Source organism: Epinephelus fuscoguttatus, linkage group LG9, assembly GCF_011397635.1.
Source record: "Epinephelus fuscoguttatus linkage group LG9, E.fuscoguttatus.final_Chr_v1".
NCBI classification, from domain to species: domain Eukaryota; kingdom Metazoa; phylum Chordata; class Actinopteri; order Perciformes; family Serranidae; genus Epinephelus; species Epinephelus fuscoguttatus.
The window spans coordinates 22,549,051-22,571,089 of record NC_064760.1 but is presented as its reverse complement, the minus strand read 5'-3'; the positions used below and the strand labels follow the sequence as shown (position 1 = coordinate 22,571,089).

Below are 22,039 nucleotides of genomic sequence, written 5' to 3'. Positions count from 1 at the left end.
GTATGTAAACATTATTTAATATTTATGTACAAATCAAAAGGTTCAAGTATGACAGAGATTTAGATGAGGTCTTTAGATGAAGACCAATGAGACAGGATGTAGAGGACTTCGTAAAACACCTCCTCATTTTTCCAGATCCAGTCCGATAGATTTATTTATTTATTTGTCAGAAGTAAGATTCAGTAAAGGAAGCAGAATATCTAAGCGTCTGTGATGCAGTCTTTGCAGGTTTAGGCTCATCACTGCTCCCTTTCTCTCTTTGCACCTGGAAACTCTTCCCCCTCGTCTGCGGTTTCCTCCTCTCTCGCTCCCTCTCCTTCTCCAGCTCCTTCTCTTTCTTCTTCCTCAACTTTTCCTCCTCTTTCTCCTTTCTCTCTCGCTCCCTCCGCCTCCTCCTCCTTTCCCTGGAGCTTAATTTCTCCTCTACCGCCTCCTCCTCAACTGGTTTCCCCATCCCCGTCCCGTCACTGAAGTCCTGGATCAAGATTTTGGGGACTTGCATTTTGGATGCCTTCTTGGGCTGCTCTCCTCTCAGTCTGCGGAAGAGACCAAAACGTTTACGGGGGTCAGGCAGCGGCTGCTCCTGCTGCGCTGCCGTCGTCTCGGTCACTGCTGCAGACGGTGACGGGCTGACATCTGAAGGAGTTTGGGTTGGATTTACAACTCCAGGATTGGACTGTGATTCCCCGTGTTCAACCTCTGGGTGATTCGGGATAGATTGTGATTTCCTCTCTGGCATGATGAAGAGATCTTCAGAGAGCCGGCGTGCTAACCTGGCCCCACGGGAGCTGGACGGCTTGCGGATGCAGACATCCCCAGAGGACCGACTGCTGCATAAAGCGGAGGCTTGTGTCAAACTGCTGTCATTCGGTTCTTCCTGGTCTTTCACAAGGGGAGAATTGTTTTCTTGGACTTGTGGGATGCTGTCAGTGTTGGGAGAGTCTGTTGGTGCTGTGGGAATAAAGACGTCGTCCTCTTCTACAGTGTTTTCTTGAACAGTTTCTGTGCTTTCTTCCTCCTCCACAGCACCCACAGTGACCTGGCTCGTTGGTTGTTCAGGTGCAGGTTCCTCAGAGATACTCATTTCCACTGAACTGGTCTCTCCATCAGGCTCAGTGGTGAGAGTCACAGCTTCAGCCTGTGTTGAAGTCACATCCTTCAGTGGAGATGCTATCGAGTCAGTCGTCTCTGTTTCTGTTGTTTCCTCTGTTTGCTTATCAACCTGGGCCTCTGAGGGTGCAGTCAAACTTCCTCCTTCTTCCTCCTGTGTAGGTTCACATGCAGCTGCATCACACTCTTTCTCCAATGCTTCACTTGACTCTGTCACTATGTCACTTGAAGCTGGTGTTTCTGCTTCAGCCTCTGTATCACCTATTAAGTCAGTATCTTCTTGTTGTTCGATGCATTCAGGTGAACTCCGTATTAATGTTTCTGCGTCTGTGTGTGAATCTGTGTGATGTTGTGAATCTATTAGTTCTATTTCAGCCTCCAGTTCATCCTGTGTGGCTGCATTGTTCTGGACTGTTTCTTGTGTCTGTGCCAGTGCATCACTTTCTGTCTCTGATTGGGTGTGGGGCTCTTCTGTCATGTCTATTTCTGCTAATGACTCATGACTCTGGTATTTTCCTTCAAACGCATCTCCCTGTGAGCTTTGGTCTGTCTCTGTGATCACGTCTTGCTGTTGTGTCTCTGTCTCTACTGGAGGATCTGTGATAGTTGGAGCTTCGATTTTACCCTCTGTCTCTGTGATCACGTCTTGCTGTTGTGTCTCTGTCTCTACTGGAGGATCTTTTACAGTTGCAGCTTCTGTTTTACCGTCTGTCTCTGAGCCCGGGCTTGTCTCAGCTGTGACTGCGGCCACCTGCGTCTGTTGCACATTTTCAGTTTCTGTGCTCTCCTCTGGTTTCACGTCCTGTTCCTCACTTGAGGCAACACTCTCTTGCATCTCCATCTCTGTGCTTTTATCTGCATCTTCCTGTATCTCAGTCTGATTCTCCTCCACAGCAGCTGTGTGTCCACTTTGTTCTTCTGTCTCTTTATTTGTGTCTTTCACCTCAGTTTCCAGGTGCTTGCTCTCTGGACTCTGCTGTTCCAAGACTTGTGATGGGCTGCTGGAGTCCAGCTCCTCTCCCTGTTTGTGTTCAGGCTGAAGAATATTTTCAGAAGTCTGATCTTCAGCTGGATTGTTGGTTTGTTCTGTCCCCACGTTTGTTTTTTCCGTCTCTTCTGAAAGCATTTTAGTTTCCACCGTCTCTTTGAGTGGGCTTTCCCCCTTTTCAGTTGTTCTTGTTTCCATTTGTACAATCTCGTCTTTTATGACTGTTTCTTCTACATGCTCTGTTGGCACATTTTGGATCTCCATCTTTTTGGGTTCTTCTAAGAGTTCTTTCTGATCAATTTCTCCTGTTAGTTTTTTCTCACTCTGTTTTTTATGTTCCTCGAACACTACGTCCTCCTCCTCCTGAACGCCCTGCACCTTCTTAAAATTCAACTCTGTCCAGCTCCTGAAGTCCTCTTTTGCTCCCATCGAGAGATGCCTCACAACTTTGCCGCCGCCCTCCCATTCACGTGCGCTCGCCTTTCCCCCTTTCTTCCACCTCTTTTGAAGGAGGGAGGGAGACAGCGATAGAGTGGAGGCCGAGCGGGTAAGAGGCACAGACAGGTTCCCTTTCTCTCTTGCTTCCCTGTCCCGCGCCTCCTCACTCTGTCGTGCCCTCGCCCACGCCATCCGGTATCCCTGGCAGCGACCTCTGGGGTCAAAGGTGGATGAGGGTCTGTCTTTCCTCCACTTTTCTAACTCCTTCTCCGTGTGCTTCTCCAGATCTCTGGCTGACAGCTGCACCGAGCACACCTGAGAGAGGAAGAAAAACTTTAATCTCTCTTTTGTTTAAGTGCTACTTTCAAAATTTTTAAATAATTGTTCCCTCATTTGGCGTTTTAATCTCTAACATGTCAGCACAAAATTCTCAACAGGTGTTCAGCTGGGGTGATATCAGGTTACCATTACATGTGATTCACGCCATTTTTGTCTGAATCAAACCAGTCAGTGATCCAGTGTGCATTGTCATTCCTGAGGAGACCACTTCCATCATGATAGAAATGTTTTGGAATTATGGAATAATGGTGTTTACAGAGAATAGCAATTGGACCCAAAAGATGCCTGAAAATTGCACTCCACTCATTCTTACCTCTGCTATGAAGGTGTCGTCTTCCTCGTGGACCTCCTCCCTGACGCCCCTCAGCCTCTCCAGAGTCTCCATCTGGCCCTGACACTGCTTCCTCTGCTCAGCCCGGCCCAGCACCCGACGCACCAGGACCACCGCCACCTGGAGCAGCACCCTCACTCCTGCACAGAGAAGAGGAGAGGTGAGAGTGGGTAAATGATTTCTGAACTAATCATTACTCTACAGTTAAATCTGTAAATGACTGTTAAGTTTCTCATGCATTTTATCTCAATATAAATCATAGTACAACAAATAAATCAGTATAGAAGTACTTATATTTTTGACCACATGCATGTAATTCTAATCAGGTGCAAAATACTACACAACATAATACGATACAGAGATTTTTTGCCTCCCTTTTAGGATATAATTTAGTTTTTATGACACAGCAGTCTATCTGGAGGATGTACCATAGCAGAAAAAGAGATCCCAGACTCGGAGCAACGTGTTGAAAGGCAGGTGACGTGTGAAGAGACACATTAGCCAGTCTGTGGCGAACATGAGGGGTTCCACTCCGTGGTGCTGCAAGTGTTTGTGTGCAGCTGGACACGTTCTTTTCAAGACCCAGGTCAGCATGGCTGCATCAAACAGGACTCCCTCCTACAGAGGCACACACATACAACAGAGGTCCAGGTCATCATTTGCATCATGGGTTTGTAATTTCATAATTAGATGTGTACTACATAAAATTATGCACAATAATCTGGCACTAATTATTGGGGAAAACAGGCTTTTCCTTAAAAGAACAGGTCTTAATTTGTTGTTAATCTGCTTTCAAATTCAGTTTACTGGCCCACATGTAAATTATTCATGTATAATATAAACAAGTGCAGTGTGAGGTACAGTATGTGTGCGTGCGTGTGTGTATGTGTGCAGGTCCTCACCAGCAGAGGGCTGTAGTATCCAGGCAGGTACTGCTCACTAATCTGCACCAGACACCAGAAGGCCTCCTGTCAGGGGGTTACATGAGGGGAAATGGCATATAACAAGACTATAAGTCACCATCAGATGCCACAATAGCTCCTTCATGCTTTGGACAATTGTAAGTATGCAGAAGTTTGTCAGTTATCCCTATTATTGTGTGATTATGAGACAAAATGCAAAAAAAAAATATAACCAGATAGATGAGACAAGAATTGATCCAGATTTAATGTCTGATAAGGGATATTGTTCTCCACTGAATTCTAGATTAATGAAATGTTTCTGAGATGCATTTGCAGGCTTTTTATTGATGGCTACCTCAGCAGGCATGTTCATCAGCAGCACTGCAGCAACAGGCCCCTGTGCCTGGCAGTAACCCTCCTCTGGTTGGTACTGAGTGTACGCTTTCAACACCCGGAACAAACCACGCTGCCTACACACAAACACACCACAGGAATCAGTCACACAAACCACATGTTCAGTTCACATGATTGTCTTTTAATAAACATCACCTTTGAATAGAGAGGTGAATTTATAAAGTAAAGATGTGGATGACATCACTACCTTGCCTTATTGTTGTAATAACTTTTATTGTGTAAAATACAGACACAAACTCGGCAGGACTTATAGAGATGGAGTGGTAACAACCAAGGCACACTGACGACTAAGGGAACTGTAGGACTGTTTTGTAGCTCTCAGTATGACAACAGAAACAAGAGAAGTAGAAGTGTTTCTCACCCGTGTCCGTCCTTGGAGAGGAACATCTCATGGAAAGGAAACTGTCGGTCCAGATCTCTCTCGATGACATCCACCCAGCTCTGCAGAGCGGGCTGCGAGTCCAGAGACTAACACAGAGATGAGAGATAGTTTAAGTCAACAATTTACAAACTGTTGGTCTTTGAGATCAGTCAAAAAACATGGACCTCCATTGTCTGCTGCAAGCTGTAAAGTAGTTCACATATTGCACTGGGATGAGCCTAATTTAAATTTTGTGAGGCAAATAACTGATTTATTGATTAGTTTGTGGAAAGAAAATTTGTTTGAAAAGTTCCTGCACCCCAATATAATGTGTTTAAACATCCTAAAACCCAATGATTTTCCATTTGTAGTGATGTAAATCAGATTATAGCAACTTAAACAAGTATTCAATTTGTTTATAGAGCCCAAAGTGTTAAAGGCACAGTCCACCCCAAAATCAGAAATACATATTTTCCCTCTTACCTGTAGTGCTATTTATCAATCTAGATCTTTTTTTGGTGTGAGTGTTGGAGATATCAGCCACAGAGATGTCTGCCTTCTCTCAAATATAATGGAACTAGATGGCATTCGGCTTGTGGTGCTCAAAGCGCCAAAGAAATACATTTGAAGAACTCAATAGCAATGTCTCTCACCAGAAATCATGACTCAGTTACTCAAGATAATACACAGACCTTGTTGTGAGCAGTATCATGTAGGATATATTTTCTTTCAATAGAGCCACACCCACCAACCGAATCACTGCACAGAAGGAAGCGTGCATTTACTCACGGACACCCGTCTGCATGGCGATACAGATACTGGGTGTAGTCTGGTAGAAAGAAAGCAGTTCCTACATGAAACCGCTCACAACAATGTCTAGGTCTAGAGAAGGCAGACATCTCTACAGCTGATATCACCAACACTCAACTCACACCAAAACAAGCTAGACTGATGAATAGCACTACAGATGAGAGGGAAAATATGTAGCTTTGATTTTGGGGATGAACTGTCCCTTTAAGCTGCTAAATTTTCTGCCAAGCAACTTATCAATCAAACACTGTGATTCAGATGCTGTAACGATTAGTTGTTGCTGCTGATATCATAGCACACATTTAGCACACAGTGAGAGCGTTTGGTTTTCGTACCTGGTAGAGGTTTTCATTCTGTTTCATCTTGTCAGTAGCTCCACACAGCAGAGGCCAGCACTTGGCTCTGAGTGAGGCTGGGATGCCTTTCTGACACTGCACTTTGACCTGATGGTACGTTGGTAACAGACACAGGATCAGCTTGGTGTAGTCGGCAAAAATGACTGTTGTTAGTGTGAATAATAACAGGCTTTTTTCACAGCGGACATTTTGACTCATAGCAGGAAAATTGCAGGCGTTACTTATCATATTAACACCAACTCTGTTCCAGTCAAGTGTCCCAATACGCCATGACAGTGAGCAAGCATGCACAATACCAGGACCCTGAAATTGAAGCGGCTAAAGCAACTCAGCCAACATTGATTTTATTAATTACTGTGCTTTTTCCTGCTGTGACTGCATGTCTGTCATGAAAAAGGCCTCTCACTCTTCATTCAGTTTGAAAGATTTTAGGTGTCTAAGACAGGACACACCTTACTGGTCTTCTTCAACAACATGCGATCCCATTGGCTAATGATGTTTATCCACTTGGTCTCCCTCTGCCTGACCAGCTCAGGCGGTGGGCCCACACTCCTGTGACCAAACAGCAGGTGAATATTTTAAACATGAAATATTCAGCACCAGAATCATAACCTTTTTTTGTGTCTCATCTAATGTAGCATATTAAAGCTCTCCAGACACAAGTCATTAAACTGGAGACCTTTAACTCAGTGTGCAGAGCTGCTGCGTGCACTTTTTGTGTGTTGTCATCATAGAAAGACAGCACACCAAAAAACAAGACAGGAAACAGGAAAACCACACGGTAGCACTGTGATGTCTCCATGGCAACAGGTCAGGATGTTATCAATGGGGAAAGTGTGAAGACGGCAGGTAGCAGTTTGTTCAACTGGTCTTATCCTGAATTTACACTGCTTCAATCTGGTCTGCCGCCAAGATTTGTTGTTTCATTGCTGAATAAATGATATGTAAATATGTTGCTAACTGACTCTGAAGGGGTTTTGTTGGTAGCTGAAAGTAAAAATGCTCAGTTTTTTAGTTTGGATTCTCTTGTAATGTTACAATAGGTTTTGTCTCTTTCTGTCTTGCACTGTTTCCCATCATGTACATTCAGGTTGAGGTCTGACAGCTGTTTGCACTTCAAACAGGCCTGACACTGCTTTGCGGTAAAGGTCTCTGTCCTGCTTCAACATTAAGCCCTTTCAATACAATACCCAATCTGAAGAGGCTGTAGAGTTCCTAAAATAAATCTGCTCGTCTGGCACTCGGCTGCTCATACAGGACAAGTGTCAACTGTATGCATATCTAGCTAGGCTGATGGTTGAAAAGAAAATGTCTCTGTGTCTCCTAATGTTAGTGCAAAGCATCATTCGTAGCATCAACCCATCCAGACTGGCTTAGCAGATACACATGACCTCCGGACACGGTTAGAGAAGACGTGCAACCGTGCAAAAATCTAACTGTAAACTTGAACGCCTTGACTTTTCAAAACTACACAAATAATCTAGACATTAAATCCTATTTCCAGATCCTAAACAGCAACTCCAATCCTACACTTCCTGCTCTACTTCCAAGTCACAACACAAGACAGCAACACATCACCTATTCCTGTACCACCTTACAAAAACAATTACGGTCCGAGATCATTTTGTCACACTTACACTAAGATCTGTAACGAGATCCCACACTACATTAGAGCAATAACCTCTATTACACATTTCAAACACACATATAAACACTATCTGGTGGAAGGACATACCTGCAACCAGCGGTTTGTATCTCATGTCCCATTTTGCTCACTCCACTTCAGTCCTCTACTCTGCGGTGTCTATGTCGCTGCCTGTGTTTTGTTGTGTTGCCTCTGTTTATTTTGTATTGTAATGTGTTTTTGTTGCATAACAGGAACCTGCTGAAACCAGTCTTTAACGAGTCGGGCCAATTTAAACTGTAACACACAAGGCTACTTTTAATTCCTTTCCTGTATAAATAAATAAATGAAATGAAAATGACAAGATATAATAGCTACTGTTAAAGACAAAATTACCTCTAAAAGGAATTACAAAGAAATATCTTGCCACATCCAAAGATAAGCGCAGCGCTATTTGTATGTATACATGTTCTTTGCTGTGTCTTATGTTATATCCTCATATTCTTTCATAAGTTTATCTGCTTAGTCTGCTTGCCTTAGTGTCACTTTATGTATGTCAGGCATACTGACTGTTATTATATCTTAAATTGTCTGTACTATTATTGTAAGGCTGTAATGTACTTCAATGTGCAGGACCCCAGGAAGACTAGAGGCAAATTCATGTGTTTCTAATGGGAATCCTTGAATAAGCAATAAACAGCAACTTAAAGCTCAGGCCGGGTGATGTGGAGATATTCAAATATCACATTATTTTTGACCATATACCTCAATGTTGATATTGCGAAGATACTGTAGAGTTGACAGTTGCTGGTTTCACAAACTGTTTACCCAGTGAGATTTTTGATAAACTATGATAACAGCTAGAACAGTCTGCTAAGTTCATAGAAGCAAATCACTTGAGTTAAGCTGCATTTAAAACCAGGAAAAGACAACGCTAATATTATGATATCCAAAATCTCAGAAGAGTCTCACGAAACCAATATATTTCCCAGCCTTCCTTAAAGCCATCGCTGATGGACATGGATGCCTCTGCAGAACTGAGTAGTACTTTTGTAGATGAACCTTTAGACATAACCACTCATGAGTATTTCTGCCAACATGTTTAACTGCACGTTTATGTGCACTGGTTTATTGACCTGTCATGGAGCTCACTGTAAACTCCAAACTTTACCTTCTGTGCGAACAAAGCTTTCTTTCACTCTTTAGCAGAAACATTTCGCCCATGTTTGGCTTGTGCTGTGAATTTATTGTCAAATATATAATGTTTTGGAAGCTGCAGCTTTCTTATTACGACCTGTTTATTGTCTTTTGACTGCATTGTACTAATTGGAGCAGCATGTTGTTGTCCAGTTGGCTCTGTGTCATGGATGTAGACGTTGTTTTGTCTCATAAAAATACTGTATTAACATTCCAGTCGTCAGATAATGTGGTCTCAGTAGAAATATGTGGTCTTACTTTGGGAGAAAATGACTTCAGGGCACATTGTACAGCCTCCTAGAAACTTTCAGTTAGCCTGTGATCTACTGAGATAGTTTACCAGCATTCAGGGGAACAATTCATTTTGAACTGTCTCTTCTGACAATGACAAAACAACTGTAAAATATTCTAACCCTTAATATAAAGGACTATATGAAAAGAGAATTAAAACAGATAACAGTGCAGAGCTCGATGACAGTACAGTAACAGTACACAACACTAATGTAGAGCTGCTCACCCAGCTGTGGATCCATTTGTCACAATGAAGCCAAACCGGTCTGTCTCAGGTTCAAGACCAACCTCGGACCCCACATCAGATCCAGAGCTGTCCTCTTCACTGAGGTTCTTCTGAGCCGGACCTGTTTGACTTGACATCTTACTGACAGAGAAGAGGAGGCTTTCATTATTCTGCATATTACCGTGTCGTCTATCATCATGATTATGTAAGGCTGATGCCTCCAACATGTAGATATATCAAACATGGTCATTACCTTAACAACATCCAAAAACACTGCTCTGACTGGAGTACGTTTAGGCAGTATGCTGAGTACATGCTTTACTACACCCCTTAAAATCAAGCTTATGACATCTGCTGGCCCAGTTTTGTTAAAATTAGTATAAAGTAGTTTACACCAGCTTCCTTCCATCCAACCATAAACACAACCACAGCAAGAGGACAGCCGTTAAATATCCTGATAAATATTAATTTAAGCAAAATTACCTTTCACATTTCCGTCATGTTTGATCACTCGGCTGTTGAAGTGGTGAAGTGTGAGACTCCAGTGATGAGGAAGACAAACTTCCTCTCTCTCTCTCTCTCTCTCTCTCTCTCTCTCTCTCTCTCTCACACACACACACACACACACACACACACACCCTTCAATTAAATTCAATAGGTTTTATTGGCCTGACATTTAAGATGTGTTGTCAAAGCACAATTAAAGGACAGTAAATCAACAGCTGATCTGACACTACATGATGCACCATAAATCAACTTCCTGTTGACTTTTACAGCAGTAAAATTGACTATTTGCGGACTATATTCTGTATTTTTAGCTGACATGGGAGTGACACTGAGTTCCACAAACATGATTCATCAAACATGACATCAGCTGAGTGATGATAAATGTATAATACACTCAGATCATTTATGTCCTTAAAAGTGCTTCCTCTTGTATGAACAATATGTATGCTGCTTTACTTGCTGTAGGAAATACCGTCTCGAAGGCATGAATGGGAAGTTAACGAGGAGCACCTGAATGCAACATTAATACAATTGCGCAGTTCACGGACCGCTGTCTGCATGCCTGTTGCTCATCACAAACTTGTGACAGAGGTAAGTCTCGTAAAATAATATTATAAAGGCGAACAGGTTTATGTTGACGATTGGTTTGGGCTTCCGGAATAGAAATGACATTGAATTTATTGAGCTGTTACTCGTAGTCTACAAAATTAGCCTAATTTAACCAGATAATATGACAGTTAAGTTGGTGAGCGACGTTGTTATAGTATATTTTAATGTCCGGTTCCACAATGTGGTGCTACTGAACATTTAACGTCTGAATAATTAACGTTAAAACCAAATAAAGGTTTTTGAGAAAACTGCGTCGTCATGTAATCACGGCTTAATTTGCTAACGTAATATAATGTGTAACGGCGCGTTCAAGTCATATCGTATAGACCATAAACACGGTTTGCTAAGTTCACTGTGTAGCGGAAATGATGCCTACAAATCATGCTACAATCTAGTTATGAAACGTCGACAAAAAACGCATTGTCAGCAGAAACGTTACATTTCTATATAAGCATTTTTACAGTTAAACCAGCTAAATAAACTGGGCAATGCATGCTGCCATTTGTTTATAATTAATTTCACCTAAAATCATGATAAAACAAATATCTAGTTACGTTTATATGACGTGTCTCCGGGGTAACAATTTAAGTAATCATGAATGCTTTCAAACCGTGTAAAACTACAAACTGGACATGTTCCCATTCTTCCTATTCTGCCGGCATGCCGTGAATGTGGCACACCGCTGATGTAACGGAAGGGATTTGGGGCGCAAGATTAGAGGCTGTGTTGTGCACTAGTGTGCCTGACGTAGTATGCACTTGTTTTTTCTTTTGCTAAGTACGTTTAGTGTAATACTACTGATAATAATGAACTAGAGGATTCGCGTGCCTAGTTAGCCATAGTCTCCCTTCCTTCCACACCCCTCCCTTGGTTTCAGTGAGGAGTTTTAGTCTATGTTGCATTAATGAAGGTTTCTTGTATCCACAATATATATTAATCCTGTTGCTAGTTTAAACTGTTTCACTATGCTTTACACTGTTTTCTCTGCTCAGATGTCTACCACACTGAGTCTGCGTCTCCTCCACTGCTACTCAAAGCCAGGTACTACTGAAGCAGGTGTTGTAAAACAAAGGTTCAGGGAATAACATTGATCATCTTGTTACAATGCACGTTTCTGCTGGGAAACTTTTGACCTACCACAAAACTGCTCAGAAATGGCCTGAAGAATGTGACAAAGAGTTCAAGATTTCATCTTGACTTCCAGATTCCCCAGATGTCAGTCTGACTGAGTAGTGTCAGAAGCCCCACGGTGGATCGTACTCAGCTCTGTCCTGTTGAGCCATGGACACAGGACCACAAGAGGTGTCCTGCAGTGTCTGGCACTAGTGCATTGGCAGCAGATCCTTTGAGTCCTCTGGGCTGTGAGGTAGGGTACTGGCATATCCCATGGATGCTAAATCAGATCGGGATCTGGGGAATTTGAAGGCCAAGTTGAAACCTCAAGCTTTTTGTCACATTCCTCAGGCCATTCTTGAGAGGTTTATGCAGTGTATCATCCTGCTGTCAAGGAGTGCTTTTTCCATAGGGTGGCATGCTTGGTCTGAAACAGTATTTAGGTGGTGCGTGTTGAGTGACATCCACATGAGTGCCAGGCCCTAGGGTTTCCCAGAAAATCATTGTGTTGTAACAAGATGATCAATGTTGTTCACTTAACCTGTCATTGATTTTGATGTTTTGGCTGATCAGGTATACGCACAACATGATATGCATCATCTGATTACGTTTGTATGTCTCTCCAGGCACATTTGGTCCAGGGGTCATTCGTCCATTCAGTCTCAGTGTGCAGAGAGAAGGCTACAGTAAGTACTGCTACAATCCAAGCTGTTCATGTATGTCATTCTTAGTGAGTGACCTCATGTGTTTGAAATGATCTAACCATTCACTCTGATCTCTTTTTATTCTCCTGCAGAGTATGTTAATGCTCAGGAGCCGGCAACAGACCTGAGGTCCATCACCGACCGGGCGGCCACAACCCTCCTTTGGACCGAACTTTTTAGAGGTTGCACATACTTTTTGTTACCGTGAACCAACAATTGATTTATCCTACAAAGATGTATTTTCTGTGTAGTCAAAGCCTGATGGAGCTACTAGATCTCCAAAAACTATTAAAAACATATAGATGAGTCAAACCACTGGATGACTTGATCCTTCACTACAGTGAACACAGCCACTGTAGCGTGAGTCAATCCTACATACACCACCTTTCTTTTGCTATAAATACTCGCTAGCACACCAAATATGTAATAATATAAGGGTGAAAATAGTCTTTTTGGTTTATTATTTGATTTGACTTTGGCATAAAATCAACTACAACTACAAAATGTTTTTTTTATAAGTCCATAACAACCATACCATTTCCTCCAGTTTGTGTGACATTTGCTGAAAACTGTACTGCCCAGCTGTTTTAGGAAATAACTGTCCCTTTTTATAAAAAAAAAAACCATACAGTGGTGGAAAAAAGTTTTCGGACACCCCACGCATTTGTGAAATATTGCATTAAGAATCACTCTTAGGTCTTCAAGTGCAATTTCTTTTAGTACAGTCACAGCCAAAATACTAAATAAATCCTAAAAAAGCCATTAAAAACTTAAAATTGATTGGTTCCATAAAAATACATAAGAAATTTTGAGTATTGCATCATTTTGGTACCAGTGATGAAGGTCGTTCTTTTTATTAAAAGACACAATTTTTGTTGCCAAGCTTTGTGTCTACGTAAAGCCAGCACATTTGAAAGTTCTTCAGACACAAAAATGGCTAAAACAAGGAACCTAACGTAGGAAACATGCCTGAAGATAAAGATTCTCAGCCAGGAAGGATACAGCTGCCACCAGATAGCCAGGAAGTGCAGATGCAGTCCTTCAGCAGTTGGATACACTCTGCAGAAATACAGACGAACCAACAGCTTGGAAGACAAACCAAGATCTGGGCGTCCAAGGGTTTCTTCAGCAAGAAATGACCGCATCCTGATCCGCATGTGCAGGCAAAACCTCCGAATGACATCACAGGAGCTTCAGCAGCAGTGGTCAAACCAAACTGGTGTCCAGTGTTCCACCCGCACTGTACGTGGCCGACTTTTAGATCATGGCTTAAGGTCCTACAAGGCTATCAAGAAGCCCCTGATCAATGAGAGACAGAGGTTAGCCCGGCGTTGGGCCCAGGCACACAAGAACTGGACAGCCAGGAATTGGAAGAAGATTTTGTGGTCAGATGAGTCCAGTTTCCAGCTTTATCTTCCTCCTACTAATGTGAGGGTGCAGAAGGCCAGGCGAAGCATTATCTCCAGCATGTACAGTACCTACTGTCAAACATGGTGGAGGCAGTATCATGGTTTGGGGATGCATGAGTGCTGCTGGTGTTGGTCATCTCACTGTCTGTGATGGCACATTGAACTCTACCAAGTATTCTACCATTCTCGAAACCCACATGCTCCCTTCTGCGCGTGCACTGTTCCGTCGAGGTAAAAACTGGATGTTTCAACAAGATAATGCCCCTTGCCACACATCCAAGGCCAGTAGAACTTGGCTGCAGGAGCACAGTATCCAGGTCTTAGAGTGGCCAGCTCAATCCCCAGACATGAGCCCCATTGAAAATCTGTGGTGGATTATCAAAAGGTCTGTTTCAAAGCATAAACCAAAGAATTTAGTAGAATTAAAAGCAGTAATTCAAGAAGAATGGGACAAGATTACCCCTCAACAGTGTGAAAGGCTCGTGGGGAACATGCCAGCCAGGATTAGAGCTCTACTAGGTGCCAATGGCAGGACTACTAAATATTAATTTGATGATGTGATGGTTTATTTATTTTTTGTTCAGTTTTGAACACATTCTCTGTTATTTGTTGACTTTGATACCGACAATGTTGAGAACTGACATATTGAAACTGTCAAGAATTTAGTTTTGTTAGTTTTTCTTGTAAACAATAAACAAAAAAATATCATTTGTATTTGTTTGTATCTGTCTAATGCAGCCACACCTTTTGAAACACAAAAAAGATTTTTCCACAAATATTTCATGATAATATTTGAGATTGTGTAAAATTTTGAGGATGTCCGAAAACTTTTTTCCACCACTGTATATTAAACATGACCTATGAGCTCGGGGCCTTATGCCACAGACAGGATGGGGAAGTCACAGAATTACAGAATTTCTTGACCATAAAAAATAGCAATAATTAAGTGAGTTATTACTCTTTGAACACCTTCCTGCAGGTTTGGCGATGACCATGAGTTACCTGTTCCGTGAGCCTGCCACCATCAACTACCCCTTTGAGAAGGGCCCTCTGTCACCCCGCTTCCGCGGAGAGCACGCGCTTCGCCGCTACCCTAATGGAGAGGAGCGCTGCATTGCCTGTAAGCTGTGTGAGGCCATCTGCCCTGCTCAGGTGAACACAAACACACAGTCATTTCCTCTTATAAAGATAAAGCAGTATTACTGTAGTGTACTTTTAGGCCAGTCAGTCATTATCAGCAGCTCTTTGATGCTTCTCTCTACATTTTTGTCCTCACTCTCTTTTAGTGGACACATATTCCAAGCTGTCCTATAGGATGACCTTCTTTACTATAAAGTGTCCTGCAGTGTCCTTAGGCAGCAGCAAACACAACTAATGTGGGATGCTTGGAGACGTAGTATTTAGGGAACAATCATCTAAAACATCTGGGTATTTTCTGAGTGACAATTGCTCAGAAGTTATGAAAGTCTTCTTAAGTGTGTGGTCAAATTCATGATGCTAATATTTGAACACACTTTTCACATCATACCTACAGTACATCCTCTATTCTGTTAATGCTATAATTTGATTTCAACAGAGTAGTACGTTTCTCCACCTGTGCTCAGTTAATTTCACAATACCTGCTGTGTCTGTCTCGTCTGACTTTGTTATTTGTCTCTTCCCTTTTCTCTCTGTGTGGAACCCAGGCCATTACCATTGAAGCTGAGACTCGAGCTGACGGCAGCAGGAGAACTACACGCTATGACATTGATATGACCAAATGTATCTACTGTGGCTTCTGCCAGGAAGCCTGTCCTGTTGACGCCATTGTTGAGGTAAGAATGAGCTTATCCTGTTCACTGAATGTTAGATTCTATGGAGCTGGCTGTTAGCACTGGCTGAATGTATTTCTGTTACTTAAAATACGTATTTAAAGAAGTATTTCACAGCTGGAATGATGATCTTTTCATAAAACTAGGCTGTCTATGCAGGAGGAAGACACAAATGCTTTTGAAATCGGTGCTACATGACCAAGGAAAAATACTGGAGACAGCATGGTGCCTACTTCCTGTTCATAACTTCTCATATTACAGCTAAACAGTGCACTAAAATATGTTTCTGGAGACATTCTAGGCAAGAAAGAGGCAATGCAGTAACAGAATCTTGTTTGATCAGCGCTGCCTAGTTTCAGCATTTGATCTGAGTTTGAGAGAGACAAAGGGAGACTGCTCTTTCTCTCCATCTGCTTCTATACTCGTGTCTGTCTGGCAAATATCAGATCAGAATCAGTTTCACATTTACATGCCCAGTATTTATTTGCTGTGCGTGCCAGCATCTACAGTAAGTATGTGACACTAGGCTTCAGTATGCTTCAAACGAAGTACTTGTCAAATCCGGACATTAAACAGCATCTGACCTACAAAGGGAAAAAATGTATTTAATGATTAATGGGGAATTATGAACTCAGCCCACCATTAAACAATAAATGTAAAACATTGAAACTACATATCATCTGTGTGTGGATTTAAACCTATACATGCTTAATGTGAATTTTTTCCTCTGTGTCGCCCTCAGGGTCCAAACTTTGAGTTCTCCACAGAGACCCACGAGGAGCTCCTGTACAACAAAGAGAAGCTGCTCAACAATGGAGACCGATGGGAGGCTGAGATAGCGGCCAACATAAAGGCAGACTACTTGTACAGATAAATCTGTACACTGCCAGCGGAGATGTGTCATACATCATAAAAATTATATATCTTATTGTCCTCCTATGCATTAAAGAGATTATTTGTAGCTTTAAAGATATTCCAGTGAGTTACAAATGAGCAGTGAAGCCTTGCAGCCTCAGGACTGAGAAAAATACAAACACGCACAAATCAAATGTCTTGTGGTGTAAAGACTGATGATACTGTACTTTATGAGGTTGAGTTATTAGTGTGTAGTTTATGCACAGTCTGTGATGCACTTTTTCTTCTGCTGCACTTTATAAAAGCACATTCTATCTGACGTAATAGTGTGGACATTTCTGAAAGAGTATGTTTATGTAATTTTGCTCAGGCAACTTAAGATACTGAAATAAATCATGTTTTAAAACTATAACTGTTTGTTTGCCTGCTACATTAAAGCTGATGCTTAAACAATTACTTCATTAATTGATTAGACGGTTTAGTTTAGAGGTCAGCCTTGAGATAGGGTGAGGAGCTCAGACATCCGGAGGGAGCTCGGAGTAGAGCTGCTGATCCTTTGCATCGAAAGGGGTCAGTTGAGGTGGTTTGGGCATTTGATCAGGATGTCTCCTGGGCGCCTACCGTTAGAGGTGTTCCAGGCATGTCTCACTGGTAGGAGGCCCCTGTGCAGACCCAGAATACACTGGAGGGATTACATATTTCTTCTTGCCAGGGAACACCTTGGTGTCCCCCAGGAGGAGCTGGAAAGCAATGTTGGAGAGAGGGACGTCTGGGGTGCTGCCCCTGCGACCTGGCTCCAGATAAGCAGATGAAACTGGATGGAAGGATGAATGGTTAGCGTCCCCTTACGTCCAACTGGTGGGAGGCCCCAGGGCAGACCCAGAACATGCTGGAAGGATTGTACATCTAGTCTGAGCGGGGAACGCCTCAGGATCCCCCAGGAGGAGCTGGAAAGTGTTGCTGAGGAGAGAGGCGTTTGGAGTACCTTGCTTAGCCTGCTGGCTCCGCAACCCAGTTTTGGATTAAGTGGTTGAAAATGGATGGATGAAAGGATGGATGGGTGGATGGATGGATTTAGTTCAGTCATTTATCAAGCCAAAATGCCAGACAGTCTGGATCCAGCTGTAAAAATGTGGGAATTTGCAGCTTTAAATATCAAAGTAAATAACTAATGTTACATGCTGGCACATAAAAGAAGGTCATTCGTTCTGTATTGTATTTCTCTGTCATATGATAGAACAGTTTGGGATGTTGGGCTCTGGAAACTTGGGATGAGCATTTTATATTGTTTTCTGATAGCTGTGCCAAACAATTAGGCTATTGATTTATCGAGAAAAAAGAAAGCAGCAGGTTGATCAGTGACTAAAATGATCATTACAGTCCTTAAAATGACTCGTTTTTTAAAATTAAATTACCATGGTAATGACTGGCAGTTTCATTTGCTTTAAATTCGTCACAGAGGTATATGTGTATATATGTACAGTTTATGCTACGAAACGATACGTTATTAGCATTAATGCTGGGCGAAAAGAGGCTGGATTTCAACATATATTCGTCTTTATACGGCCAGCAGACGTGCTGAATCATGATCTGTGCATACTATGGTGCATGCTCTCAAACCAAATGCGTTTTTACCGCTGCGCTGGTCACATGATATGGGCGGAAACTGACTCATAGTCCACGCTGAATCTCCCGCGAACGCAGCCATTTACCTCTTTTCTCTCTAAGCAGTGACACCGGTGAGTCTCTATATTCTTCTCTCATAACGAGCCAGCCTGTATTTCAAGTTTGTGTTTATCGGGAAAGTCAGTTAAAAGAAGGGCAAAGTTAAAGGTAGGATTTGGGATCATGCGGCTTTGCGAGTGCAACCATGTGAGGCCAGGGGAACTCCATTACGCCATTGATTTTCTTGTGCTAACGCTAGCCGTTAGCTCGGTGAAAAGAATGGCTTCCATGCTGTGCTAGCTAACAGGTTAGCATGCACAGCTTTCCCCTCATTTCACTGCTTTGTTCTTGAGACCCGCTAATATAACTCTAATTGGGTGTATTTGCTAATGTCGAATGAACAAATACTGAATGTGTAAAGTCAGCTTGATGCGAGGTTTCTGTTTAAGTTGGGATATTAACCGCAACATGGAACACATTAGCTGCTCTCAGTCAGATTGTTCCAGTCGAACAAGAAAAAGTGCGGTCTCGCGACGTATGGCGCACTCAAACTAACGTTACTAGCTTTAGCTAGCAACCGCCTGCGTTGAAATACGGATCCATACGTTAGCTTGTCGTGGTTTCATTCAAAAAAATCCGCGTGCTGTCTTCCATGTATTTATTTCACAGACGTTGAGATTTCAACGTTTTCAGACGTTTACATAACGGTTACGTTAGCTACACGTTATTGTGTTGAACGTTAGCTTGTAACGTTATAGAAAGCGCTAGAATCGGGCAACGTTATCGCAGGGTAACAGGCAGTGCAGTAAAACTGTAGACTAAACCAAACTGCGTCAAAATAAGTAACTGTAAGAAACCGTGACTGTAGCCACACAACGTTAGTTAATTTAACGTCAAATTGGGTAAGTGCTAACAAGTGCTAACAACGCTGTGTTAGCGTAACCAATGACTGTGTTAAGTTAGCAGGCAGGAGGATAACGGGAAACGTGCTAACCATCCCGCCTTGTTTTGTTTAACTTAGAAAAATCGCAACCACGGCGGACTCAATGGCACAGTGTGTTCCGGTGGTAACCTTCAAGGTAAGCGTTTTCTCTTTAATATCACTTAGCTGCTATTTGTCATCTGTCTTGCAAGCACAGAAAATGGTATTTGTGAAACGAAGGCTAGCTGTGCTAACGGTTAGTGTGTCGAACCAGTACCAACCAGTCTAAACTAACTGCTGTCTCTTGCTTACAGTTGGTGTTGGTAGGAGATGGAGGCACCGGAAAAACAACTTTTGTGAAGAGGCACATTACAGGAGAGTTTGAGAAGAAATATGTTGGTGAGTAGCTGTTAGCTCCATGTTGTCAGGTGAATGACACATCAGTATATTAGAGATAATGAGCTAAAAACGTTGTACTGGCTTGAAATCCCAACTCTGGTGCTTCAGCAGCAGCAGCAAACCATGAGGCTAACTTACACATCCATTAGCAGGGCCAGATTAAACGTGTGCTGTGAGCCCCTTTAGACCTCCCCCCTGTAGTCTGAAATATCTGTAGTGAAGTAATGTTACATATCAGATCATAAGTAGTAACTTTTTGTACAGAAATAACAAACTAGGTTTTAGGGCATGTAGAAACAGTGTCACCTTTACACAGTTTGTCCACCAGAGAGCACTGACAAGTCAGCTTTTCAGTTTTTTCAAGCATGTGTCCTGATTGACAACAAGAAGGAAGAAAATATAGTTTGGAGAGATCAGCATCTTGTTTGTTTACAAAGTTGTTGTGGTGACAAATCCTTATCATTTTTTGAAACTCCAAAATACCTATATTATTTGGGTTATCGCCACTTCAAAGTTTTGTCTTCTAGTGATTCTCAACCAGGATTCCTTGAGGGAGTTTCAGGGGGGAAAATGCGGTATAGTACACTCATAAGTATTTATATACGCCATGTAATTCACAATGGAAGTTATCCCCAACATGAGTAAGAGTCACAAGTGTTGACTATTAACACAGGTTTTTTGTCCACCGCAGTTACCACCTCAACTGTAGTTGACAACTGTAGAATTCAGGGCTTAAACATTGAATCTCCAAAATCTTTATAGAGCATCCCACAAGCGCAATTTTTATCAAATAGGGGTCTGTGACCTAATGTTTATGTTTAGCTCCTATTTTGGAGGTGGATATCAAATCCAGGAAGTCAGTGTAGAGGATCATGTACTTTCTTCAGACTGTAATTTTAATGGTGCATGTGCTAATAATACATCTCGTCTTTGCTTGTGATTCTAGCCACCCTGGGAGTAGAGGTGCACCCGCTGATGTTCCACACCAACAGAGGACCTATCAGGTACAATGTGTGGGACACAGCTGGTCAGGAGAAGTTTGGAGGCCTGAGAGACGGCTACTATATTCAAGGTGCTCTTCACAAACCTTATCATGGTGTTCTGTTATTAAAGCTGGACCAGTCAGCTCAATCATTGAACTGTCCCATGTTGAACTGTGTGTTAAAACTTCCCTTCTGCCTCCACAGCTCAGTGTGCTATCATCATGTTTGATGTTACCTCTCGAGTCACCTATAAGAACGTGCCCAACTGGCATCGTGACCTGGTCCGTGTCTGTGAGAACATTCCCATTGTCCTCTGCGGCAACAAGGTGGACATCAAAGACAGGAAAGTCAAAGCCAAGAGCATTGTGTTTCACCGCAAGAAGAACCTGCAGGTAATAACTGTGCTCACAAGATGATCGTGTGTCACAGCAGTCTCATTTGTGAATAATAAAAAGCATTGGTTTGAGTTGTTTGGTCTGAACTATCTTTTCTAACTGCCATAAACTGTTCTGTCCTCAGTACTACGACATTTCTGCCAAGAGTAACTACAACTTTGAGAAACCTTTCCTGTGGCTAGCAAGGAAGTTGATCGGTGATCCCAACCTGGAATTTGTGGCAATGCCTGCTCTCGCTCCCCCAGAGGTCCAGATGGACCCCACCCTTGCTGCGAAGTACGAGGAAGAGCTTCAAGTAAGTATGACCATACAGGTGCAATGTTTGGTTTTTGGTGACTGTGTAGTTGTACCTGAGCTAAAAGTCTACATTGGGAGACTGAAAATGCATCCATCTTGTCTCCTTCCGTCCAGGTTGCATCACAAACAGCACTCCCAGATGAAGAAGATGACCTCTAACCTGTTACCTGGATTTTCCCCTCTCTCTCTCACCCCAAAACGTGGACAGGAAGTTGTTGGAGTTTTGCCCCCCCTTTACTGTAAAATCCCTTTTCAGATTTTTTATTTTCGAATTTTTTTGTTTGTTTTAAAACTAAAGAAAAAAAAAAACTTGGTGGAAAAAGTTGTGGTTCTAATTTCACTGTATGAGACACACCCGCCCTAGTGTTGTTGTTGGCATGGCAACATGCTACTCTTCATCATCGAGCACCCTCCACTGCACTTGCCCAGCTCACATAATGCTGTTGTACGGTGTACTGGAAACACTAAGGGGAGTTAACTTTGAATAAAAACATTCTCAATATAACGTGTCTGTTTTTTTATTATACTGGTAATAAATGTAAAGATGACTGTTGTATTCAATTGTCTCATTAAGCTATGACAGTGAGCTAGCAAGCACAATACCAGAACCCTGAAACTGAAGCAGTTAAATTAAGGACTATTATATTTACATCTGTGATTTTCCTGCTGTATGCTTATGTAAAAGTTTGCCATGCAGTGTGCATTGATTTGCAACATTGCCTAAAGTGGGATACAGTCCAATTGTAATAAAGGTGAGGGTAATATACCTGTGCAAACAGTGGAGAAAGTTACTGATGGTACATATCACATCACCAAACCCTTACACAAATTGTAGTCAGCTCTTATTTTGGGCCAAATCTGATGTTTTAAAGCCATGGCAAATTACACCCTGCAAGGACAATGTGGTTCTTAAATTTTGTTGAACTCACCCTTAAACATAAGATTGTTGTATTATGCGTCACTGGGGCACAAAAATGTCCGAT

At 42.3% G+C, this 22,039-nt stretch overlaps 3 protein-coding genes across 5 annotated transcripts; 2 read left to right on the top strand and 1 right to left on the bottom strand.

Moving 5' to 3' along the window:
* Position 1: 1 nt before the first annotated feature.
* Positions 2–10,027, bottom strand: tbc1d10c (TBC1 domain family, member 10C). 2 transcript variants are annotated; one of them, XM_049585598.1, is made up of 10 exons: positions 9,871–10,027; positions 9,388–9,528; positions 6,502–6,601; positions 6,029–6,136; positions 4,884–4,990; positions 4,464–4,578; positions 4,109–4,174; positions 3,635–3,824; positions 3,189–3,346; positions 2–2,851 (listed from the first exon to the last, which is right to left on the bottom strand). In XM_049585598.1, exons 2-10 carry the CDS (start codon positions 9,522–9,524, stop codon positions 167–169), a joined length of 3,666 nt encoding a protein of 1,221 aa, XP_049441555.1. In that variant the 5' UTR covers positions 9,525–9,528; positions 9,871–10,027; the 3' UTR covers positions 2–166. The 2 variants fall into 2 exon arrangements, with proteins under 2 accessions (XP_049441555.1, XP_049441556.1); XM_049585599.1 differs by having other exon boundaries at positions 9,388–9,524; positions 9,871–9,911.
* A 337-nt stretch (positions 10,028–10,364) lies between these two features.
* Positions 10,365–16,774, top strand: ndufs8b (NADH:ubiquinone oxidoreductase core subunit S8b). Its single transcript, XM_049586645.1, has 7 exons — positions 10,365–10,485; positions 11,496–11,544; positions 12,243–12,302; positions 12,413–12,502; positions 14,709–14,881; positions 15,415–15,543; positions 16,283–16,774. The coding sequence occupies exons 1-7, from the start codon at positions 10,453–10,455 to the stop codon at positions 16,412–16,414; spliced, it is 666 nt and encodes a 221-aa protein (XP_049442602.1). The 5' UTR covers positions 10,365–10,452; the 3' UTR covers positions 16,415–16,774.
* A 1,268-nt stretch (positions 16,775–18,042) lies between these two features.
* On the top strand, positions 18,043–21,561 carry ran (RAN, member RAS oncogene family). Of its 2 annotated transcripts, none has more exons than XM_049586252.1 (7): positions 18,043–18,134; positions 19,082–19,139; positions 19,297–19,381; positions 20,328–20,453; positions 20,569–20,756; positions 20,884–21,054; positions 21,171–21,561. In XM_049586252.1, the coding sequence occupies exons 2-7, from the start codon at positions 19,107–19,109 to the stop codon at positions 21,213–21,215; spliced, it is 648 nt and encodes a 215-aa protein (XP_049442209.1). In that variant the 5' UTR covers positions 18,043–18,134; positions 19,082–19,106; the 3' UTR covers positions 21,216–21,561. The 2 variants fall into 2 exon arrangements, with proteins under 2 accessions (XP_049442209.1, XP_049442210.1); XM_049586253.1 differs by lacking the exon at positions 18,043–18,134 and adding an exon at positions 18,697–18,962.
* The last annotated feature ends 478 nt before the right edge of the window (positions 21,562–22,039 follow it).

Excerpts from the sequence above, each read along its gene's own strand:
- tbc1d10c (XM_049585598.1), bottom strand. The coding sequence starts at position 9,524 with ATGTCAAGTCAAACAGGTCCGGCTCAGAAGAACCTCAGTGAAGAGGAC. Across the intron at positions 4,175-4,463 it reads TGATGAACATGCCTGCTGAG|GAGGCCTTCTGGTGTCTGGT; the intron begins GTAGCCATCAAT and ends ACCCCCTGACAG. Across the intron at positions 2,852-3,188 it reads ACGACACCTTCATAGCAGAG|GTGTGCTCGGTGCAGCTGTC; the intron begins GTAAGAATGAGT and ends TTCCTCTCTCAG.
- ndufs8b (XM_049586645.1), top strand. The coding sequence starts at position 10,453 with ATGCCTGTTGCTCATCACAAACTTGTGACAGAG. Across the intron at positions 10,486-11,495 it reads ATCACAAACTTGTGACAGAG|ATGTCTACCACACTGAGTCT; the intron begins GTAAGTCTCGTA and ends TTCTCTGCTCAG. Across the intron at positions 12,503-14,708 it reads TTGGACCGAACTTTTTAGAG|GTTTGGCGATGACCATGAGT; the intron begins GTTGCACATACT and ends ACCTTCCTGCAG.
- ran (XM_049586252.1), top strand. The coding sequence starts at position 19,107 with ATGGCACAGTGTGTTCCGGTGGTAACCTTCAAG. Across the intron at positions 20,454-20,568 it reads AGACGGCTACTATATTCAAG|CTCAGTGTGCTATCATCATG; the intron begins GTGCTCTTCACA and ends CTGCCTCCACAG. Across the intron at positions 21,055-21,170 it reads AGTACGAGGAAGAGCTTCAA|GTTGCATCACAAACAGCACT; the intron begins GTAAGTATGACC and ends CCTTCCGTCCAG.